Below are 21,390 nucleotides of genomic sequence, written 5' to 3' on the forward strand. Positions count from 1 at the left end.
TGCCAACAGGATCTGCAGATGCTTCTCTGCTTAAGCCATTAGAATGTTTGCTTTCTGAGCTACCTGAGCACTCATGGTGCCTTCTCTGTTCACATAAGCCACTGCCATGGCATTGTCTCAAAAGACTTGGCTGCCTCTTGGAAAGAAACCTTCCAATAGGCAGCCTTGATAAACCTGGTCTCCAATCTGTTAATGGGCCAGGTTGTTCCAACCACATCCAGATTGAGCCATCCACTTGTAACAATGCAGTCCCCGTCCTACCAGATCTGCATCCATCAGCATATTGACCCAAGAGGGAGGCTCCACATCCATGCCCTGTAGCATGTTCACTGTGGAATGCCTCCGGGACAGACTCCCACTAGCCAGCCCCAAGAGAAGAAGGGCCATCTTCCAATTATGAGACTTTGGAGATCCCTCAAGAGGATTGCCCTCTGAAGCAGGCACATATGAACTCTTGTTCAGGAAACCAGATCTAGGGCTACTGCATTGGATCCAAAAACTTGACAGCAATCTCACACTCAGGGGCAGGGAGCCAAGACCTGGATGTAGGAGTGTAACTTACAAATTTTGTCCATAAACAACTTGCCTACCCCAGTATCAATGGTTTCCCAGGCCTGGAAGATGCCTCATAGATCAATAGGCCTGGTTCATCATAAGGATAAAATTCAGACTGCAAAATGGGGGAGATGAGCCAGCCACAGAAAGAGAAAGAAAACTGTATACCAGAAGGTACCTCCCGAGAGCAGGAGGAGATCTGGGAGAAATGGTGGAAATGGCCTACAAAGCCCATCTTGGTGACATGCTGAAGTCCCAAAATGGCTACCTCTTCAATTACTGATGATTCAGGCACAGGGAATGGGCATACTGCTAGTCCTGACATGCAGACCCAGGAGGCGATAGCAGTTCCTGTGGAAGAGCAATGCATCTGTCAGCCTACCATACAGTGGAGTGAAAGTGCCTCAAACATGCTTTCATCACAGAACTGGGGGAACCCTGCCCCAGAGATCAGGCCTCACTAGAGCAGAAGGACCAGTCAACCTTTGACTGTCACCTGTTGGAAGACCAGTCCCAGTTTCAAACATCACCTGGGAGAACAGACTAAAAGACCTTTGGCTTCAGGATTCCATGGAAACTTTGGTGTGCTGCACCAGATCAGAGCCATGCCATCTGCTGAAAACTGAGGAATACTGAGAGGCTTACTGATTTCTCTAGCACTTATGTAATAAGTGACATCAATGGAAGTCTTGTTCTCTATCTTCATCTGGCCTGGCAGGATGATAAGGAAATACGAGATATAGTCTCCATTTAGACAGATTTTATGTAAGATTATTGAATTATGAATGCATATGAAAGATGCATAAATGACCAATACCTAGGTTTGAAGCCTTAGCAATTGGCACTTCTGCTCACAAATTTCAAACATATGCTGATTAAAGCTCTTTTTGTGTCTGTTACGATGTGTCCAGAGAGTTTTTCTTGTCTTAGACAATCATTCATCCTATTGTGAAATGACGGCTGTTCCCCAAAGTCACTGTAAAAGTCTGCATTCCATTTCATAACTTATCACAAGCAGACCCAGATTTTCACTTCTTATGATTCAGGGGTACTAAATAACAAACAATGGGTAATAAAGTACTTATTCCATACACAACATAAAAAAAAATTATATCAAAATACAATCCAATCAATATACATTATATAATCTCAATATGACTCATGATGGCATATAACCACACATAAACATTATACATTTGTTAACCTGTCAAACCATACTTACTCTCCTCAAAAACCATCACACTCGTACATGTAACACATCCATACCCACATCAATAATACATTCAATCACCCTCAAGTGAAGCACCCATTATACTTAGAGGTCATTATACATGCCAAACAGTTGGTGTTATGAATGTTTATTTATTTAACAGTTTTATATACCGCTGTTCATCGGAGATATCACATCGGTGTACATTAAACAAAAACATTACGTTGAAGTAGCGCTTGACAATGAACGTGGTGGATAAACATACAAGAGCCTAAAAAACCAGAAAAATGCAAAGTTATATATAATATTTACAGGATAACATCGGTATACATTACACAGAATATTACGCTGGGGTACCCAGGGGTTAGGACTAAGGAAGGATTATAGAGTAGGAGAGACGTATGTGCAAGGTATAAGATTGTAATGTGAAAAGGATGAAATTAGCTCAGAGCAGATTAGAGATTTGGGGAAAATGTAAGCTAGGGAAAGGTGGGACCATGGAAGCTAGGTGGCAGAGGTGGATGGGTTTATGTGTAAGCCTGTGTGAAAAGCCATGTTTTTCGTTTTTGCTTGAAGTTTTTTGGGCACAGTTCCTGGCATAGATCTGAAGGCTTTGAATTCCATAAGGCGGGACCAGCTAAGGAGAGCGCGCGTGCTTTTGAGGTTGCAAGATTGGTGAGTTTGGGGGAGGGTGTATATATGGTGGCAAGGTATTGGTTTCTGGTCGGTCTAGAGGAGGAGTGGAATTGCAGGGAATCATTAAACTAGTTCATGTCGGGGTCGTGAAGTGCTTTATGTATGATAGAGAGGGTCTTGTACTATAAACAGAAAGCAATCGGTAGCCAGTGTAACTCCTTTAAGACAGGTGTAATGTGCTCATTGCTGCGTGTATTGGTAAGGATTCAAGCAGCTGTGTTTTGCAGAATTTGAAGTGGGTGGATGGAGTTTTTGGGTAAACCTATCAGAAGAGTTACAGTAGTCAATTTTGGAAAAAATCATAGTTTGTAGGACTGTGCGAAAGTCAGAGAGATGGAGCAAGGGTTTAAGTTTCTTTAGGGTGTGTATCTTAAAGAAGCATTCTTTAAGTGTTGAGTTGATGAATTTCTTTAGGTTGATTTGATTGTCTAGGGTGACTCCTAAATCTCGTACCTGTTGGGAGAACGAGATGAGGTGAGGAAGTGAGTGGTGTAGAGGGAGGGCATTGGTGTAGGCTGGTGGGGAAATAAGCATAAGCTCAGTTTTTGTGGTGTTAAGGGCGAGATGAATGTTAGTTAAGAGCTTGTTGATTGACATTAGTGTGGATTCCCAGATGCTGATGGCTTTAGACAGAGTGTCAGTAATAGGAATGAGTATTTGCACATCGTCTGCGTAGATATAGTGGGGAAGATTGAGATCCAATAGGAGGTGACAGAGCGGAAAGAGGTATATATTAAAGAGGGTAGATGACAGGGATGAACCTTGCGGGACACCTTCGTTAAGGGGGATTTCTTTAGACGCATGGTTTCCAATTTGATTTTGAAGTTTCTGTTGCTGAGATAGGAACTGAACCAACTGTGGGCAACTCCAGTTATACCAATCTCATTAAGGTGCTGGAGAAGGATATTAAGGCTGATGGTATCGAAGGCCGAAGAGATGTCTAAGATAACTAGGATATAAGATTGTCCTTTATCTAGGCCTTTGATTAGGTGGTCAGTCAATGATAAGAGGAGGGTTTCCATGCTATGATATTTACGAAAGCCGTATTGACAAGGAGAGAGGATTTGGTGTGTGTGTGTATATATATATATGGCATACTAAGATGGAGATTCAAATGAGGATTATCAAAAATAAAAACTGTTTAAGGACAGGTAAGGAGGGCATGCCCCTTGTAGATTTTGGAAGGTGTGTGCACATTTTGTTGAGGATCTCAGATTTATTTGTCTTATGTCAGAGACATAGACACAGTGGTAATAACAATCAGCGGTTATGGCAGTTGGAGCAGCAGTTTATTTTTAATTAGCTAGAACATACATTGTTTGATCAAAGATATACCCTGTTATAAACGTTGAAGTTGCTTGTAATATGTTAGTTTTCTGTTTTTCAGTTTTACTGTTAATTGTAATAGGTTGTTGTACTTGTAAACCGGAGTGAAGGCTGCTAGCTATACCTCGGTATAAAAAAAACTCTTAAATAAATAAAAATAGAAGACTGTATTCCCTATGGGGTTGAATAAGGACGTTGAATGGAAAGCATATTATTGAATTTTGTGTGTTGATGTGGTTGGAGATGGTGTGATAATAGGGGTAATTGATTTGGTATATAGTAGTTCAGTGTATAAACAATATGGTCCTGATTGGGCATTGAGTTGTATATATTATCTCTAATTGGTGGGTTGCTAGTGTGCCAGGGCAGTCCTGTTTCTGATTGGTTGGCTTGAGTATTTAAAGATGGCCGCTTTTGCAAAAACTTAGATGGATGGCACTGTATCATTAAATTACCTTCTAAAGACAGGTAATTTAGTGATACAAGGTAAGATTTTCTTTATAAGTTGAACGAGATTAGTTAGTATGGTTGATAAGTGGTAAAGTTTGGTGGATATTATTTATATTTGTTTTTGTAGGCTTGCCTGGAACAGTGGTTACTGGAATAGCTTACAGGTGTGAAAGTAGTGGGGAGATTAGAAGATTTTGTGAAGATTATTACTCGCTATCACAGGTTTGTGTAAAATGGTCAGTAGACTGGATTAATTTAATATGTTCGGCTTTGGGATGAGTTTATAAGTACAATTTAATTATTTGCTTTTAGCTTAGTGTGGGGTTGAAGCTGTGGCGATAAGGGTTCTTGCAGATCATATTTGTAGATATCCTGTATTTATTTATTTATTAAGTTTTATATACTGATGTTTGGTGTTGACCTTCACAACGGTTTACAGTTTTTTAAAAGCAAAAATACAATCATAATATAAAAATTGTTTATTCTACTAACAAAACAAACATTCAATAAAAATAAAGTATAACTTAAGTAGTAATATAATTACCCATTAAATTAATAAGATTAATGATCAATAATATAAAAACAACAAGCAAATTGTAAACATAAAACAATAAATAAGGATCATAAACATAATATAAATCAATAAAAATAATCACTGGCTGGCAACTGTTCTGAATGCCTGTTCAAAAAGCTACGTTTTAAGTGCTTTTTTGAAAGGTTTCAAATCTTTCTGGAGTCTTAGCTCAACAGGTAAGGTGTTCCATAACTTTGGCCCAGCTATTGAAACAGCTCTCTCTCTGACCGATGTGAGTTTAGCCAACGCAACAGATGGAATTGATAATAAACCTTTGTTGGCTGAACGTAAGTTTCGTTGTGGTGTATGAATGCGTATGGCAGCATTCATCCAATCAACATGTTCGGCATACATGGCTTTGTGTATTAAACGTAAGAGTTTTGTATTTGACTCTATATTCCACCGGCAACCAGTGGAATGCAATCAAAATGGGAGTTATATGATCTTTTTTGTTTGCTCCTGTAAGAATTCTGGCGGCAGAGTTCTGAAGTATTTGAAGGGGTCTAATCAATGTTTGTGGAAGTCCAAGATATAAAGAGTTGCAGTAATCAATATTTGTAAAAATTAGAGCTTGCAGAACTGTTTTGAATTCATTCTGATTTAGAAGGGGTTTTAAGTGTCTAAGTATTAACAGTTTGTAATATCCTTCTTGTATTTTAATGGAAATATGTTTTTTTTTTTTTACACTGAATTCCGGGTCAAGCCATCTTCCTAAAACTCTTACCTTAATTACCTAATGTAAGTGTTAAATTTTCAAACATAAGGGATTTACTTTGATCTGTAGGTGAGAGGGGAAGATTGGTTTAAATAATTCAGAAGATTTATATTATATATTCGTGGCAGAACCACTGTGGCTGTAAGTAGATAAATTCTTTTTAAAGGGCTGAAATGTAATTGGTTTTTTATTGAGTTAATTAAAATAGATTATATAGTTATGTTGTTGGTATGCTTCAATATATGCAGTGTGAATTTTACGCGAGTCCAACTGATGAAGTATGTCATTACCCCTTGATTATGCCGATAGGAGTGAAGAAAGTGTAAAGAATAACCCCTGAGGAAGCCCTCATTGGCAAAATGAAGGACCCTGTGGAGTTAAGGGTTGTTTGAACTTGCTCATGTGATTGTTTTTAAGATAATTATCACTTTGATGTTAGATTTTTAAGGAATATGTGTGGGTATGGATGTGTTATATATATGAGTGTGATGGGTTTTGGGGAAAATAAGTGTGGTTTGACAGGGTAACAAATGTATATTGTTGATATGTGTGGTGCTATGCCATCATGAGTCATATTGAGATCATATAATAATGTATATTGATTGGATTGTATTAGCATTTTGATATCACTTTGTATATTATGTATGGAATAAATACTTTATTACCCATTGTTTATTATTTAGTACCTCTGTAGTATAATATATTCGCTTATTTGTGTACAGAGGGGATTGTATACTCCTTGTTGCTGTATCATTCTACTTATGGCTTTAATACTTGCTACATAATATGAAACTAAAACATGGAAGGTGTTAAAGAATCTTAATTTTTAAAAAACCCACAGAACACACATACACCACATTTTATCATCCTACAGGTTGTTTCGTTTCTTATCTCATTTAAAATATCACATTTGCTCAATTTAAAAATCAGAATTATTTAGTCCTGTTAAATTTACCTTGTATTTCTATCTTTTTCTTTTCTTCATGGGGAAAAAAAAAAACAAAAAACAGGTTGCCTGTTTTCTGCACCAAGGTCAAGAATCAAAAACAGGATTTCCAGGCATCACTGCTGGATATCTGAAATGACTGTAAAGGGACACGGAGGAAAAACACCTCCATCATTATCAACAAGAACACAGCTTTATTTAATTAAAATAAGGGAACTGACAAAACTGGTTTTGCTAGCATAGTGAACAAACACAGATCCTGCCAAGGGAGGAACAAAATTCTATCTGCATCCCAGCTCTCCACTTTAATCAGAAATATAATCCTTATGTGTCTCAGAGTTTCACTATTTGACATCTCTAACACAGAGCAAGATCTCTCCATATCAGAAACCTGAGGTCAGTTCTCGCTCGGGTCCTTCTGCTCCCAGGGTTGGCCAAGGCTGCGTGAACGCAGCCCCTTAACTCAGGGGCTGCGTTCACAGGACTAAATAATTCTGCGTTCACAGCCCCTGAGTAAGGTGGAGAGGGAAGAGGGAGTCCTAGTCATGGTGCAATTGCAGGACTAGACAAGGAGAAAGGTGCATGGCCTCTAGCCAATTACTGTCACTGCAATGACTAAACTATGAAGTTGGAGGGGGAGGGGAGGGAAATAATACAGAACAGGATAAAAATCCCTGAGTAGCTGCAAATAAAAGGCCCATGGCACCAGGTCCCAGACCTGGTTACAACTAGGCAGGAAGAAACTGCTGTGTCAAGAAATTCTTCTCTTTGAGCTACACAAAATTGTCTGTGTATGTGGAAAGCTTATGGATCCTAAAATGAGAAATGGTGAAAAAAAATAGTCTGCCCTTTCTTACTGGATGCCAAACAGATGTGCAACCCTTTCTGGTTGATAGTCAACTTCCTAAATACATCAGCTTTCTCTGCATAATCAATGTTATATAGAGCTGAAATGAATGTGCCTCTATAAATACAGCCTTATTCAGCATCTGTGTTTACCCATTTTAGAACTATAAAATTATTTTAGATCTCCAGAGTGCTACTTGCATAAAAAAATGGCAATTGAATATATCTCCCATAAATCCCTGACACTAGACCTGCTTATAACTGAGCAGACAAGGAAGACTGCCTTGCTTTAAAATTCCTAGGAGACGAGAGATCTAAGCTGGTCCTAGTCTACCATTATTTATTTCTTTACATTTGGCTTTTTCAGGCACTTCAAAGCAGATTACATTCAAGTACTGTTGGTATTTCTTTGTCCCCAGAGTGCTCACAAACTAAGTTTGTACTTGAGCTAATGGAAGGTGAACTGACTTATCCAAGGTCACAAACAGCAGCAGTGAGATTTGAACCCCGGCTAACCTGATGTGCAGCGTGCTGCTCTAACCACTAGGCTGCTTCTCCATTCCTCTTTCCTCCAACTCTCAGAACTCCTACATGACCTTGCTGTCTCTTCCAACAATTTCCTCATTACAGGAGGTTCATATTAACTGTTTGCGCCTTGTACAATTTTATCATCCATTTCAGTTAGCTTTTTTTCCCATTTCATTTATTTGTCCACCCAGGTTTTGCTTAGTAGTTAGCATTTCCTTATCCAGCTTATTATATTTGGTTTCACAAACATTTACCAATTTCCCGATTGATACCATCAAGTCCCATAGTGTATCCAGGGTGACTACTGCTGATTTGGGGGGTGGTACAAACAACTCACCCTCTGGCAGGACAGTTTGAGATCCTCCGGTTCCCAGCACTTGGATTACTCGTAGCCTGCTTTCTTCCTCAGCAGTACATACTGGGGATAGCGATGCAATCAGACTCCCCGATCTTTCAAGCGCTGCAATTTCAATCGGACTAGAAGAGAGCTGTTCTCCAGGCACATCCTCGGCGTCCCCCCTCCCTTCAGGTAGATGAGTTCATCTCCTTGCGACGCCCCGGGAGATCTCACCATCAACGCCGGCACCGGGGGAGGCTTGCAATCAGGAGCGGCTGAGCGTGGTATCTATCCCCAGGCAGCGAAAGAGCTCCTTCTCCACTCGCAGCGGGGCAATCTCTCTCCTTTTCTGCTGACATCGGGGTAGCTTAGGAGTTGATCTTCTTTTGTCCCAAGGGTAAGTCCAGAGCCGGGGGGGTACACCCAGTCTTTTCCCCTGCGCTTTGCAGGTATAATTGTCGAGGAAACAGATCATAGAGGAGCAACTTCTCTCCGCGTCCTCTCAAGCCGCCATCTTGAATTTGAATATTAACGATAATACTTTATACTAGATTCGGGATTGTACTGGCAGCCAATGCAGTGATATCAGCAAAGGTGAGATGTGATCAAATGTCCTTGTTTCTGATAAAAGTCTTGCAGAGGCATATTGTAATAACTGTAATGGTTTCAAGAGACATGCGGAAAGGCTGAGAAGTAGGGAGTTACAGTAGTCTGAGAAAATTAAAAAGTTTATAAAACTGTATGGAAGTCCTCGGAAGTTAGTAAAGGTTTCAATCAATGTAATATACACAGTTTGGCGTAGCCTGCATTGATTGATTTATGTGTTTTTTCATAGTAAGATTTTCATCTATCTGGATAGCTAAGTCCCGTACTTAATCTGAAGGAGTAATGTGAAAATTACCCAGATCTAGCGACGGGTGTTTAACTATAGAAGGATTTCTACTTAATCAAATTATTTCAGTTTTTTTTAGTGTTTAATGTTAGTTTAAGTTGAGATAGATTGAGAGTGTCACCGCCATATTTTCAAATGATTTGGAGAATGGATGTAAAACTGCATATCAAATCCAAACTCCTCTGATTAAGCCAATAAGGGCATTCTCTATTAACTTGATTTTCCTTGACAGGAACCCCCTTACAACCTAAGGACTCTGTAAGTAGCCTGGAGAGTACAACATGACCAGCTTCTCACAATGGAAACCCACTCCTCAGTGGTAAGGACCTCCTTCATGCACCCACACTGGCTTTTGTCAACTGCTAACTACATCTACTGGTTCACCTTTATCCAGGCTACGTCTAGCCAACCTCTAGCTGCTGGTAATCCGATACGGTATATAAAAATTCCAAATAAATAAATATATATATGAGGTATATTTCTAATAAACATAACAAGTAGGTGCTGTGGGTATAAAATGTGTATATATACACATATATATATACACACATATACATACACACACATTTTATACCCACAGCACCTACTTGTTATGATTATTAGAAATTTACCTCATATGTCATATCTGTATACATTCATTATGCATGTACTCAATACCTTGCTTCTTTATGTAATCCTAAAGGTAGGCCAAGCAGAAAAGGTGGAATTTCAAATGCTTTTACATAAAACCACGAGAGGTCATGTGATGTGATGCAAGGACAGAACATTTTTCTGAATAGCTCTGGGGCCCCACTCCTCTTTTTGCACTACAAAATGTGATTTTTCCTTCACTACCTCACATCCTTTAATATAGCCCACAAATCTAGAGGTTGGTCTATCTTCTCAAGTGAGTGGAGAAAAAAAAAAAGCTGAGCAGCGAAGTATGGCCTCTAAACCACAACGAAGGGAGACGGGAAAAGTAAGCCAAAGGACAGCAGAATGGCAGATGGAGCAGCAAGTAACCCTCTTTCTCCAGAATCTCCTGAAGTTACAGTGAATGACGTGGCGACAGCAGTGATCTCAGCGTTGGAGACCAAGTTGACTAAATCCTACACTAGAATTGAACAAATATATTCAATACTCACAGTTGACACCAAGCACATCCAGGAAGTAGAGTCTCAGTGCTTGAAGACTGCGCACATTCTCTGGAGATGGAGCTTGTTTCTCTAAAGACGGCGTGCGACCAACAAGAGGTGAAATTGGAAGACTGGAGAATAGCTGGAGGAGGAGTAACCTTTGCTTCATCGAAATCCTACGAACTGTGGCTGACTAGGATTTAGTGAATACACTTGAAGAATGGCTGCCACTTGTATTGAATCTGGGCAAGCAGCACGGTGCCCATTCGAGTAGCGCGTGTTCACCGGCTGAGACCAAAAAAGGTTTTGCAGCACGCTAAACCTTGGCCGGTCATCACACACATTTTAAATTTTACACACAAAATGGAAATACTCCAATCAAATATGATGGCACCTCAGTACTCACCTTCTTATTCAGCGCTAGTCTCCGCAGAACGAAAGATCTTCTTGCCTATATGTACAAATGCTAGCCAAGTGCCATTTACTTTGCAATTCCCAGCAAAACTTATGCAAACAAGAATATTGTCTTTGTCTCCACTGAAAAAGCCATGGATTTTTAAAAATTCAAATTGGGACTACTTCAGTGCATCAGTGCTAACAGATTTTATCATACATTACAGTGAGCCGGGATTTGATAAAAACATGTGGCAAGACTGATTGCTCAATATGCCTATGGCTTTTTTTTTTTTTTTTTTAAATCATTATATCCTTTTCTTTTTTGCGCCTTATTCATGGTATCTGGATTTTGTGCCTTAACCAGCAGTGGTCGCAGACTACACTGTATCAATTTTGGCCGCAGGGAACTCACATGGTATGACAGACCTACTGTGAACTGCACAGAGAGAGATTCTGAATAACTTTTGCATAACTCTCCAGGCAACTGATTAATGAACCATCATGTGGAATATACGCAGGGAACCTTGTGGGCATTTTTGCACCTGATCTACCTGCATTAAACATCAGATAATGCCCCAGCACAGTGAATACTTTTACAGACAGCTGGAGTTGTCAGGAAGAGCTACGCTGGAGTCTACTACACGAAGCCACTGCATTTCTCCTAACTTGGTTGCACTATGGGGTACCCTGCTTTGGCAATGGTGATCTGGAAGAGGGCTGCTTGGAGCCTGTCCCCTTAACATGTGAATACAGCAGAATTCCCAAATCATTACTAGTGCTAGTGCTACTGTCAAAAGGAAACCGTAATATTCAGATAGTGGCTGGCCTTATCAGGCAAATGAACGAAATGAGTTAAGAACATGTTTCCATTTATTTTGGTTTTTTTTACCAATACAAGGGCATATTTAACATATTGTGCTGTTTAATTGATCAACAATGGACTCTGTGGTAGGGGAATATAATGCTGGTGGGAAGTGGGACCCTCACACGTGGTACACAAACTCCCTCCAACTTGTCCTGAAAATCTGGATCCAGTTGGCAACCTTAGGAACAGGATGGGACATGTTATTACTTATTATTCAAAGTAATTAAATCACAAGCCGACTGTAACACAGGAACACAGTAAATGATGGCAGATAAAGACCCAAACGGTCTGATCCAGTTTGCCCAGCAAAATGTTTAGGGTTACAACTGCTGCTCCGTGCAGGTTACGCCAATGCATAAATGTTGTACTTAAGTTACCATAAGTTGTCTTGTTTCTTCATTTCCACCCTCTAGCCAGTAGGGATCCTGTGTGTTTATCCCATACCCTTTTACGTCCCATTACTGTTCTTGACTTCACCACCTCCTTGCATCCACCACCCTTTCTGTGAACAAATACTTCCTGATGTTGCCCCTGAATCTACCTTCTTGGAGTATCAAATCATAAGCCTTAATTCTATAGCTTCTTTTCTATCAGAAGAGGTTCCATTCCTGTGCATTATTAATATCTTTCAGGTATTTAAAAGTCTATATCATTTGTTTATATTATTTTTGGTTTATTTTACAGACTGCCAAATACCGAAGCCAAGATGGTGCACTATAAAAACATACAGTTTAAAATGAAAACAAAACATATTGAGTCTCAAATGAACACAGTCACAAATCAGCTGAATGCTCGCTCAAACAAATACGTTTGGAATCACTGTGGACAATATTTTGAAATCCTCAGATGTGTGCAATGGAGATTTAAAAAAAAAAAAAAAACCCAAAAAAACCAAAAAACAAAAACCCCAAAAAACAGAATGTTAGGTATTATAAAGAAAGGAAATGAAAATAAAAATGTTAGATATAGGAAAATTGGTTGTTACCTGATAATTTTTGTTCCTGTAATACCACAGATCAGTCCAGACCAGTGGGTTATACATTCCCACCAGCAGATAGAGGCAGAGAAACAACTTTGAGGCACTGCTATATACCAAGTGTGCCACCTGCAGCTCAGTATTTATCTATACCTAAGCCAAGATTCGAGAAAAAGGTAACCCCCAACTTAGGTGAACCAGAAAAACCCAAGGGGTTGGATTCCCTTGAACTAGAAAACCCTAGCTCCAGACTGCTCTCTCACACTTGGTATATAGCAATGCCTCAAAGTTTTGTTTCTCTGCCTCCATCTGCTGGTAGGAGTGCATAACCCACTGGTCTGGTCTGATCTGGATATGTCCAAGAACATGCCTGTATCTCGATCCATGGTGCGACCGCACCTTGAGTATTGTGCAGTTCAGGTGGCCCCATCTCAAAAAAAAAAAAAAAAGATGCAGCAGAACTAGAAAAGGTACAGAGGACAACCAAAATGTTAAAGAGGACGGAATAGCTCCCATATGAGGAAAGGCTAAACAGGTTAGGACTCTTCAACCTGGAGAAGAGAAGACATGATAAAGATCTATAAAATCATGGGTGGAGTGGAATGGTTATTTACCCTTTCCATTAATACTAGGAGATATTCAATTAAGCTAATAGGTAGCATATTTAAAACAAATAAGAGAAAGTAATTTTTCAATCTGTGTACAAACTGTGGAACATGTTGGCAGAGGATATGGTGAAAGCAGTTAGCATAGCTGTGTTTAAAAAAGGGTTTAGACAAGTTCCTGGAGGAAAAGTCCATTAACAATTAAGGTAGAGCTGCAGAATTTCACTGCTTACTCTTGGGGTAAGCAGTTTGGAATCTCCCTATCCCTTGGGATCCTGACAGGTTCTTATGACCTGGCTTGGCCACTGTTGGAAACAGGATACTGGGCTTGATGGTCCCTTGGTCTGACCCAGTATAGCAAGCCTTATGTTCTTATGTATCCACACCACAACTAGCAGGTGGCTGGGGAAGGAGTGAAATAAATAAAAGCCCTAGGCCAGGAATGCGGCTGATGATGTGGTAATTAAATTAGCAGGGAAAGCCACTGCTTCTACCTAGTTATGAGCAAGGCGGCTTGGACCTATCCTTTGGAATTCTACCAGGTACTTGGGACCTGGATTGGCAACTGACAGAGAATGTTGAGTTTTCTGGACCTCTGCCCTGACCCCAGTATGGCATTTCTTATGTTCTATGAGGTCCCAAAGTAAGTTTGTTCAGTTCTTATGCATGTACATTACACTGGAGTAAGAAGCTCGACTTGAGATGTGGAGGGTATGTAGGGTTGTTGAAGATCCAAAATCTGAGCTTACAGATCCAAATCAGTGAATATTTTATCTGCATGATCTTAAGCGGTAGATCCTGTTAAACATATTTTGGGAGCAGTTAGCAGGTCATGTGTACTCCCATTTGCAAGCTTTAATTCAGCTGCCTCACTACCTTTAAAAACAGAACTGTTTATTGGACTTTGTGTCACAGAGTAGTTAATTTTTGCAGAATTAGTTACAAAAGTAGACTGTTGTAGAATTTGCTAGAGATGAATAGCATTTTCCCCTTCCCCTGATAGAAAACAGTTGTACACAATAGACCTCTAGCTTTTTCTCACCCAACCAACCCCTTTGATACTAAGAAAAATGAGTATTTGTTATAGGGATAGGTGATAAACATGTACTCTTTTCATGGTAGAAGAGCAAGTCGATGATTGTGGACTTCAGTATATTGAGAAAAAATTGTTTGGCATAGACTACATCTGTTAGTCTATGCCAAAGGCTGCTCCATAGCCCTTGGTTCAATGCTAACTACTTCCATTTTATCTGGAGAAACGTGAAAAATAATTTCCACCCGGTGTTTCAAGTTTAATAAAAAAAAATCAACAGTTTAATATGTAAAAATGCATTTATACACAACAGTATCACAGAATAGAGTTCCTCAAGAACAGAAGTAAATTACATTTCTTGAATGACCCTCGAACAATGATCCCAACTCACTCTAAATCAGCCCAATCTCCACAAAGCAGGCCAGGTTTGCAGACCTATGCTCTTTGTTTGGCTGATTTCAGGTCTATGTTCCTAACATAGAGAGAATGGTAAACGTTTGGGGCTAGAAAAGACATACTGGGTTGGAATCTTCCTTCTTAACAGGGAGCAAGCACCAAGGCAAAATCAAAGCACAACTGTAATTCAATAACTGCTCTTGCTTCAAATCCTGAAAACATCATTAGATCTAATTTAAACATCTCTGACAAGTTAAGACTTGCATCTTCTATTTTCCAGCTCTTATAAAGTTGCATACCTTGCCTCATTGTTATGATAAAGCTGATCTCTGGTGTTGAACAAATATTCATCATCACATGGCTTGGATGTTACAATGCCCTGATCGGCAGCAGTGAGTATGCCAACATCAGTAACACTTACACATGCAGTATGCATGGATGTTGGCATAAACGTCTAAAGGCTGAGTTAGCAACCACTTACACCTGACATTGCCACTCTCTGCCACAGCTACTGAAGCTACCTGTAACCCTGCTTAGCCAAATCATAGTGCAAAGGCACTTCGGGGAGTTTACGTAACTTTGAAAATCCCACTCTGCCACTTGACTACACTATAACGTTGGTAAAGTGGTGTATATGCTATCTTACCTTAACACTTAATTGCGAAATTCAGCATCTGCATACTGAATCAGTCCCGGGCCATACCGGTAGTCCAGCAGCAACACTGTACACGGGACAATCCAAGTTGGATTCCAGACCCGGTTACTGCTCCTTGGACTGGCTGGGGGGCTCTGAGCTCTGTTCATAGCCCTTGGGAGGAGGAAAGGGAGTCCTGACTGTTGTGATATCTGCTGTCCACTACACAGTGCAGTCTGTGCTCCTTACTCAAACATCAGTTTGATGGTCAGACTGGGAAAGAAGCATAACTGGGAAAAATCCCAGTAGCTGTGAATAAAGGCTTATGGCACACAGAGGGTGTCCGAGCCAAAAAGCCCTGTAATGAGCACCAGTGCATTATGGTAATCGCAGCGTAGCTGATTACACAAGAGTTGTGGTTTTCTGCATTTGCTGTCATTGAAACAATGACTGGATCAGCTATGCAACAAGGTATTCTGTTTTAGGACTAGAATTTGGTGATATAGTTTTACCATTTCAAATTAAATTATTATTTCACAATATATTCAAGTAAGTAGTTAGAAACAGTTTGAAATAAAAGCATGATGGTTCTTTAATAAAAAACAGTTCCACTGTGGAACTAAATGTACGTTGATAAAGTTAATGCTGTCATACTACTGTACCGCAAGCCATCTAAGCTGGCTCACTATCTTGCAATCGGCTCAATTTCAAAAGGCCACTATTTGTTATATTTTTAAATCATTTACTGCAGATCTTAAACTGTAAGAAACTTTTGTTTCTGAACAGGAAATGCTAGGACCTTGACTTTTGCAGCATGGGTGCGTGCTGCTCTTCTTTTAGGAGGACGGAGCTGTGTAACTAAGCGTATTTCAGCTGAATGGCAGTCCTGGGGTGGATCCAAGTGTGCCATGATGAAGAGAAGTTTTGAAGTGGACCCAAGTAAAGTTTATTGAACAAGAGTTCTAGTGCTGCCCTGTGGTGAGCCCATTGGTGATAAGGTTCAAGCACTCAAGTAGGGATGCAAGAACAGTAGAGTGGAATAAGCATTCCAGTGCGACTTCAAGGGCAACACGGTGCAGCATGTATTCAAGTATGGATCCAGGGACATCTACCTGACCTTTCAGAAAAATACGTAAAAGGGTTACGAGCATGCTCTTTCCTTTTCCAGCAACGTCTTTTTAAGTCAAATCAAACTGCTGACATATGATCTGAGCAGAGTTGTTACTGACAAAATCCAAGCTGGACTGTAGATCCCAAGCTGGACTGTAGATCCAAGACAAATGATGCTGGCTCATGAACAATGATCATCTCTGCAAAGCTGAGGTCAGGCAAGGGACTGGACTGGTCTGAAGCCAGTGTTGCAGTGTGAACACTCCCAAATCCAAATAGGAAGTCTTTCCTTCTTCATATCTCTACATCACTCTCCTTATCATTGTCATGGTCACCATCGTAATACTCATTTGGAGCTTCAGGTCTAGAAGGAAATCAAATATATATATATAATTATATGCATGTTGGTTGATGGTAAGTTCTACCGTTAGGTCGGTGAGTGAGGAACAAATTATTCTTTCAGTTTGGTTGCTTTACTCTCTCTTGGGCTTCCAACTCAATTAGAACCTGTGCCTACCCCATTCACTGCCATATTGATGGAGTACACCTGAAACAGTAGCACCATTAACTACTTTTTGAAAAGTGCAAGGCGCCTCTTGGGCTCACTTGTCTTGATCTATATTAAGGGACTGCACTGGCAATTCCTTTGGCCTAAGACCACAGACTAGGCTTTTCTGGGAACCTGGTAGCAAAGCACCCTTGAGACAGCTGTACTCTCTGACACTCCCTCAACCCAATCACTGTAAGCAATAAATAAATAAATATAATACCTATCTGCTTTAATAATAGTGGGCTAAAAGCAGACACGGCACTCATAAAATAACCAAGGCTGTCTGGAAGAAACTATTACGCTGCGCCTGCATGAATGAGAAGAGCAGCCTTGGTGAATCATGCCCATAGTGTTAGATGGCTGTTTTTAGACCTATTGGGAGAAAGTAAGATCTTTTGCAGGACATGCAAGGTGTGCTAAGAAAAAGTTGATTCCTTTTACAGATGTTTAGAATGCAACTCACGGGGGGTCAAATGTTTGTTCCAGGATAATTTTACAGTTCATAGTTTGTTCTGGAGGTTTCAATTACAGAAGTCACAAAAGGTTTGGTGTATGTTAATTTCTGCTGCTAAAAGGATGTTGCAGATATAAACTATGTTACACCATATGGTAATAGTATCCTCCTACATAAAGTTAATATTCTGTTCAAATTGTATATTCAAAATTGTTTTGAATTTAATAAAAACTATAGGATCACGTTTTGTCTGCTTTTTCCCCAATCAAATTCACAGAGGTAAGAGGAAGCGAATCTGTTTACTCTTGCAAAAAAGTACAAAGACTAGGGGACATTCATAGAAGTTATCAGATCATATATTTAAAACAAATAGGAGTAAATATTTTTTTTTACTCAACACAATTAAACTCTGGAATTCGTTACCAAAAGATGTAGTGAAAACTGTTAGTGTAGCTGAGTTCAAAACAGATTTAGACAAGTTCCTGGAAGAAAACTCCATAAACCTTTATTAAGGTGGACTTGGGGAAATCCACTGCTTATCCCTGGGATAAGCAGCTTGGAATCTATCTATCCCTTGGGATCCTACCAGGTACTTGTGACCTGGATTAGCTATTGCTGGGCACAAGATACTGGCTTCATGGACCTTTGGTCCAACACAGTATGGCAAAACGTATGTTCTAAAAATTATGGGACTGAGCAGTACCTGCTGTAATTATCTTCTGAACATCTCTCTTCAGGATCAGGCTCATCAGTTCGGTCATAGCTCAGTAGGTCTGAAGGAACATCATGTATTTGGACACTGGGAGCATGGTTTAGCATTTTCAAGTTTTCAAAAATAGTTTGTCGGATTTGATCCAAATACTGTGGGAAATGGAACAGAATCTGTATTAAAAAAAAAATCCTGTATCACTCCAACCCAAGTAATAATCATATAAAGACAAATTAAGAAAAAGTAAAAAAAGTGTAAAAACAATGAACAATATAGAGAAATTTAATTTTCAACATACTTTTCTTACATATATTACTATTTCAAACCCCCCACATGGAATATCCAAGATCCCACTTCCTCCCAAAGCCAAAGCCAATTTGTTGCAACTGTAAGAGACCCAGGCATCACACTAGACTCCGAGCTCAACCTGCAAACCTTCATAAACACAATAATAAAGGAGGGCTATTTCAAACTACAAGTCCTCAAAAAAAAAATCAAACCCCTATTACACACACAAGACTACCGGTCTATACTCCAGGCCCTCATCCTATCTAAACTTGACTACTGTAACTCCATTCTCCTCTGACTCCCTGCCTCCACCCTCAAGTCACTCTAGCTACTGCAAAATGCGACAGCCAGATCCCTCACAAACAGCAAGCGTTCCACTTACATCACCCCCATACTGAAAGACCTCCACTGGCTCCCCATAACCCACAGAATTCAATATAAAACCCTCACACTCATGCACAAATCCCTCAACACCGAAAAGACTGACTGGTTAGAGAACACCCTTCATCCATACAACTCTCAAAGAAACCTGCGTTCTAAAAACAGTGGACTCCTAACAGTCCCTTCAATCAAACAGGCACACCTCACCTCTACGCGAGAACGCCCCACACCGTGGAACAAACTACCAGCAACACTCAGAACGCAGCCCTCCTCACAGAACTTCAAGAAAGCCTTAAACACCTGGTGGCTATTCCGCAAAGCGTATCCTGACAACAATTAACCCACACTACCGAGCTCCTACCCCAAGCAGCCAGCCCTCTAACCCCCTCACTTAACCCACCAAGAGAACCCCCGAACACCACCAACAAAGTTCTCTCAATCTTGAAAACGTCAGCTATTACAACGATAATGCCAAGAAACTAAATAGCGTTTGTCAGTCAATGTTTTGTTAAAATGTTATAACTGTGAAACTTACATTTAAATGAAAAGTTTAACAATGTTACAATTGTTATAATGTAAAGACAATATGACTGCTGTCACATTATCACTCATGTAAACCGATGTGATACCCATGTTTGAATGTCTGTATATAAAAATAAATAAAAAATAAATACAATTTCCCCCTCCATCCATACAGCTTTGGACAAATTTAATTTTGTTAATGATGTTCTGATTGAAAAAATACACTGTGCAGTGATGCATGAAACTAGATTTCCCCATCTGCATAAGCTGGCTTGAGCAAGCAAGTTTGCTTACCATAAATGGAGTTTTCTGTAGATGTCAGGATTAATTAGCCATAATGTGGGTGACATCACCTAGATGCACTGAATGGACCCCTCTCATATACTGAATGTATGTGAAATTCCCACTAGGGCGTTGCCTAGTGAGCCCCCCCCCCCCCCCCCCACTCAGTCAATTTCAGAGCTAAATCTAGATGGTCAACTCTAGACAATTCTCCAGGGAGGCCAGGCAGTTTTAATATGGCTAATTCATCCTGCCATCTATGGAAAATACTGTTTACGTAAGCAAACTTGCTTTTTCTGTCCATAAGAAGGGCTGAATTAGCCATAACACAGGTGGAGTCCCAAGCTGAGGATGGCAGTGGAACATTTACTGAATAAGCAACCCAGACGCCCTTTATACAAAACTGTGTGTCTAAATATTGTCACTCTTTAAGAGACTGTCCAGACAGTAATGGGACAAAGATGTGTATTAATGGCCACATTGCAGTTTTGCAGGTGTCTTCAAGAGTCATGGCTTACAAATGAACCACTGATGAAACCATGGCTCTAATTTGATGAGCCTTGGTAGACTATGTAACTAGAAGGCCTGCTAGACTATAACAATGTACGAGGCAGTCTGCTAGCCAGTTGTACAATGTACGTTTGGCCACAGCTATGCCCAATCTATTAGGATCATAAGAGACAAATAATTGAAAATTCTGCAATGAGGCTGATTTCTTCATCTTATAAGTCAAGGCCTATTTACAGTGAAGGGTTTTCTTGCCTTCATGTGTATGAGGTTTCAGGAAGAATGTAGGTAGCATGATGGTTTGATTAATATATGGAACACTGATACAATCTTCTACAGAAATTTTGGGTGGGTGCAGAGGACCACCTATTGGGAAAAATTTGCATATAAAGGCAGATAATGGACTAAAGCCTGAAGTTCACTTACTATTCTGGCTAAAGTTACCTCTACCAGGAATATTACTTTCCATGCTGGAAATTTGAATGAGCCCATCACCAAAGGTTCAAAGGGTAGTTTCATTAGTTGTGCCAGGATCACATTTAGCGGCCATGGAATGGGAGGTTTTACAATTGGTTGTTTAGTATGCTAATGTTATATTAATATTTATTTAAATACCGCATTTTGTCAAAGACTCTAGGCAGCTCACAGTAAAACAAGCCTCTCTTAAATTTTGCCACTAATGGATGAATGGAGATAGTTAAGTTGCTATGGCATGAGGATTAAGAGTACCTAATGAGGTGGCAAGGCCAGATTCAGAAGGCAAGAACAGATAATTTAGCAAGTTTTTTGGTTTGCATGCGAATGGATCCAAACTGTTGTGATGATCTCATATGGAAAACCTTTTCTATTTGAAACTGTAAGCTCTTCTAGTTGAAGGTTTCCTGATGGACATGAATATGTCCGCCACTGCTTTAGGTAAGAGCAAGTCTTCTATCACTGAACGTTCAAAATCCAAGCTAACAAGCTGAGGGAGGGAAGATTCAGATGAAACAGAAGTCAGTCTTCTTGAGTTAACAAGTATTCGAGAGGCATTGGAGAATGACTGGAGAGCTGACCGGCAAACCAGATTTGTCTGGGCCATGCTGGAGCTATGAGGATTAGATGGGCCCAGAATTTCAGTATTTTTTGCACCATTCTGACTATTATCGGAGTCCGCGGAAAAATATACATGAGATCTGTAAAGCACACATGAGACCTGCAAAGCATATATGAGATCTGCATTCCAGTTAAGCAGAAAAGCATCCTGAGCCGATCTGAGTTTGCTCAGAAGAATGGAGCAAAACTTTTCTAGTTTTCTGTTTTGTTCCGATGCAAGCAGGTCAATTGCTGGAAATCCCCAGAGAATGAACAGTATTGGCTGCAGATTGCTGAAGGCAATTTGTGTGGACGAAAGATTCTGTTGAGGCGTTCTACCAATGTATTGGAGATTCCGGGAAGGTAGGTTGCTTGCAGTACAGCTTGATGTCTGCATGCCTACTCCCATAATTTTATC

The 21,390-nt window shown here is 40.0% G+C and overlaps 1 protein-coding gene across 3 annotated transcripts in view; it reads right to left on the bottom strand.

Moving 5' to 3' along the window:
- The window catches only part of HDAC3 (histone deacetylase 3), a 74,579-nt gene that overhangs the window by 5,696 nt on the left and 47,493 nt on the right, over positions 1-21,390 (bottom strand). The window contains exons 14-15 of one of the 3 annotated variants that reach the window (XM_029583282.1): positions 17,913-18,070; positions 14,301-16,569 (exon numbers count right to left, since the gene is read on the bottom strand). In XM_029583282.1, the coding sequence (XP_029439142.1) occupies positions 16,500-16,569; positions 17,913-18,070 (228 nt within the window). In that variant the 3' untranslated portion in view covers positions 14,301-16,499. Of the gene's footprint in view, positions 1-14,300; positions 16,570-17,912; positions 18,071-21,390 lie in introns of those variants that run through there. The other 2 variants (XM_029583281.1, XM_029583283.1) reach the window with 2 other exon arrangements.

This window comes from Rhinatrema bivittatum, chromosome 18, assembly GCF_901001135.1.
Source record: "Rhinatrema bivittatum chromosome 18, aRhiBiv1.1, whole genome shotgun sequence".
In the NCBI taxonomy this organism is placed as follows: Eukaryota; Metazoa; Chordata; class Amphibia; order Gymnophiona; family Rhinatrematidae; genus Rhinatrema; species Rhinatrema bivittatum.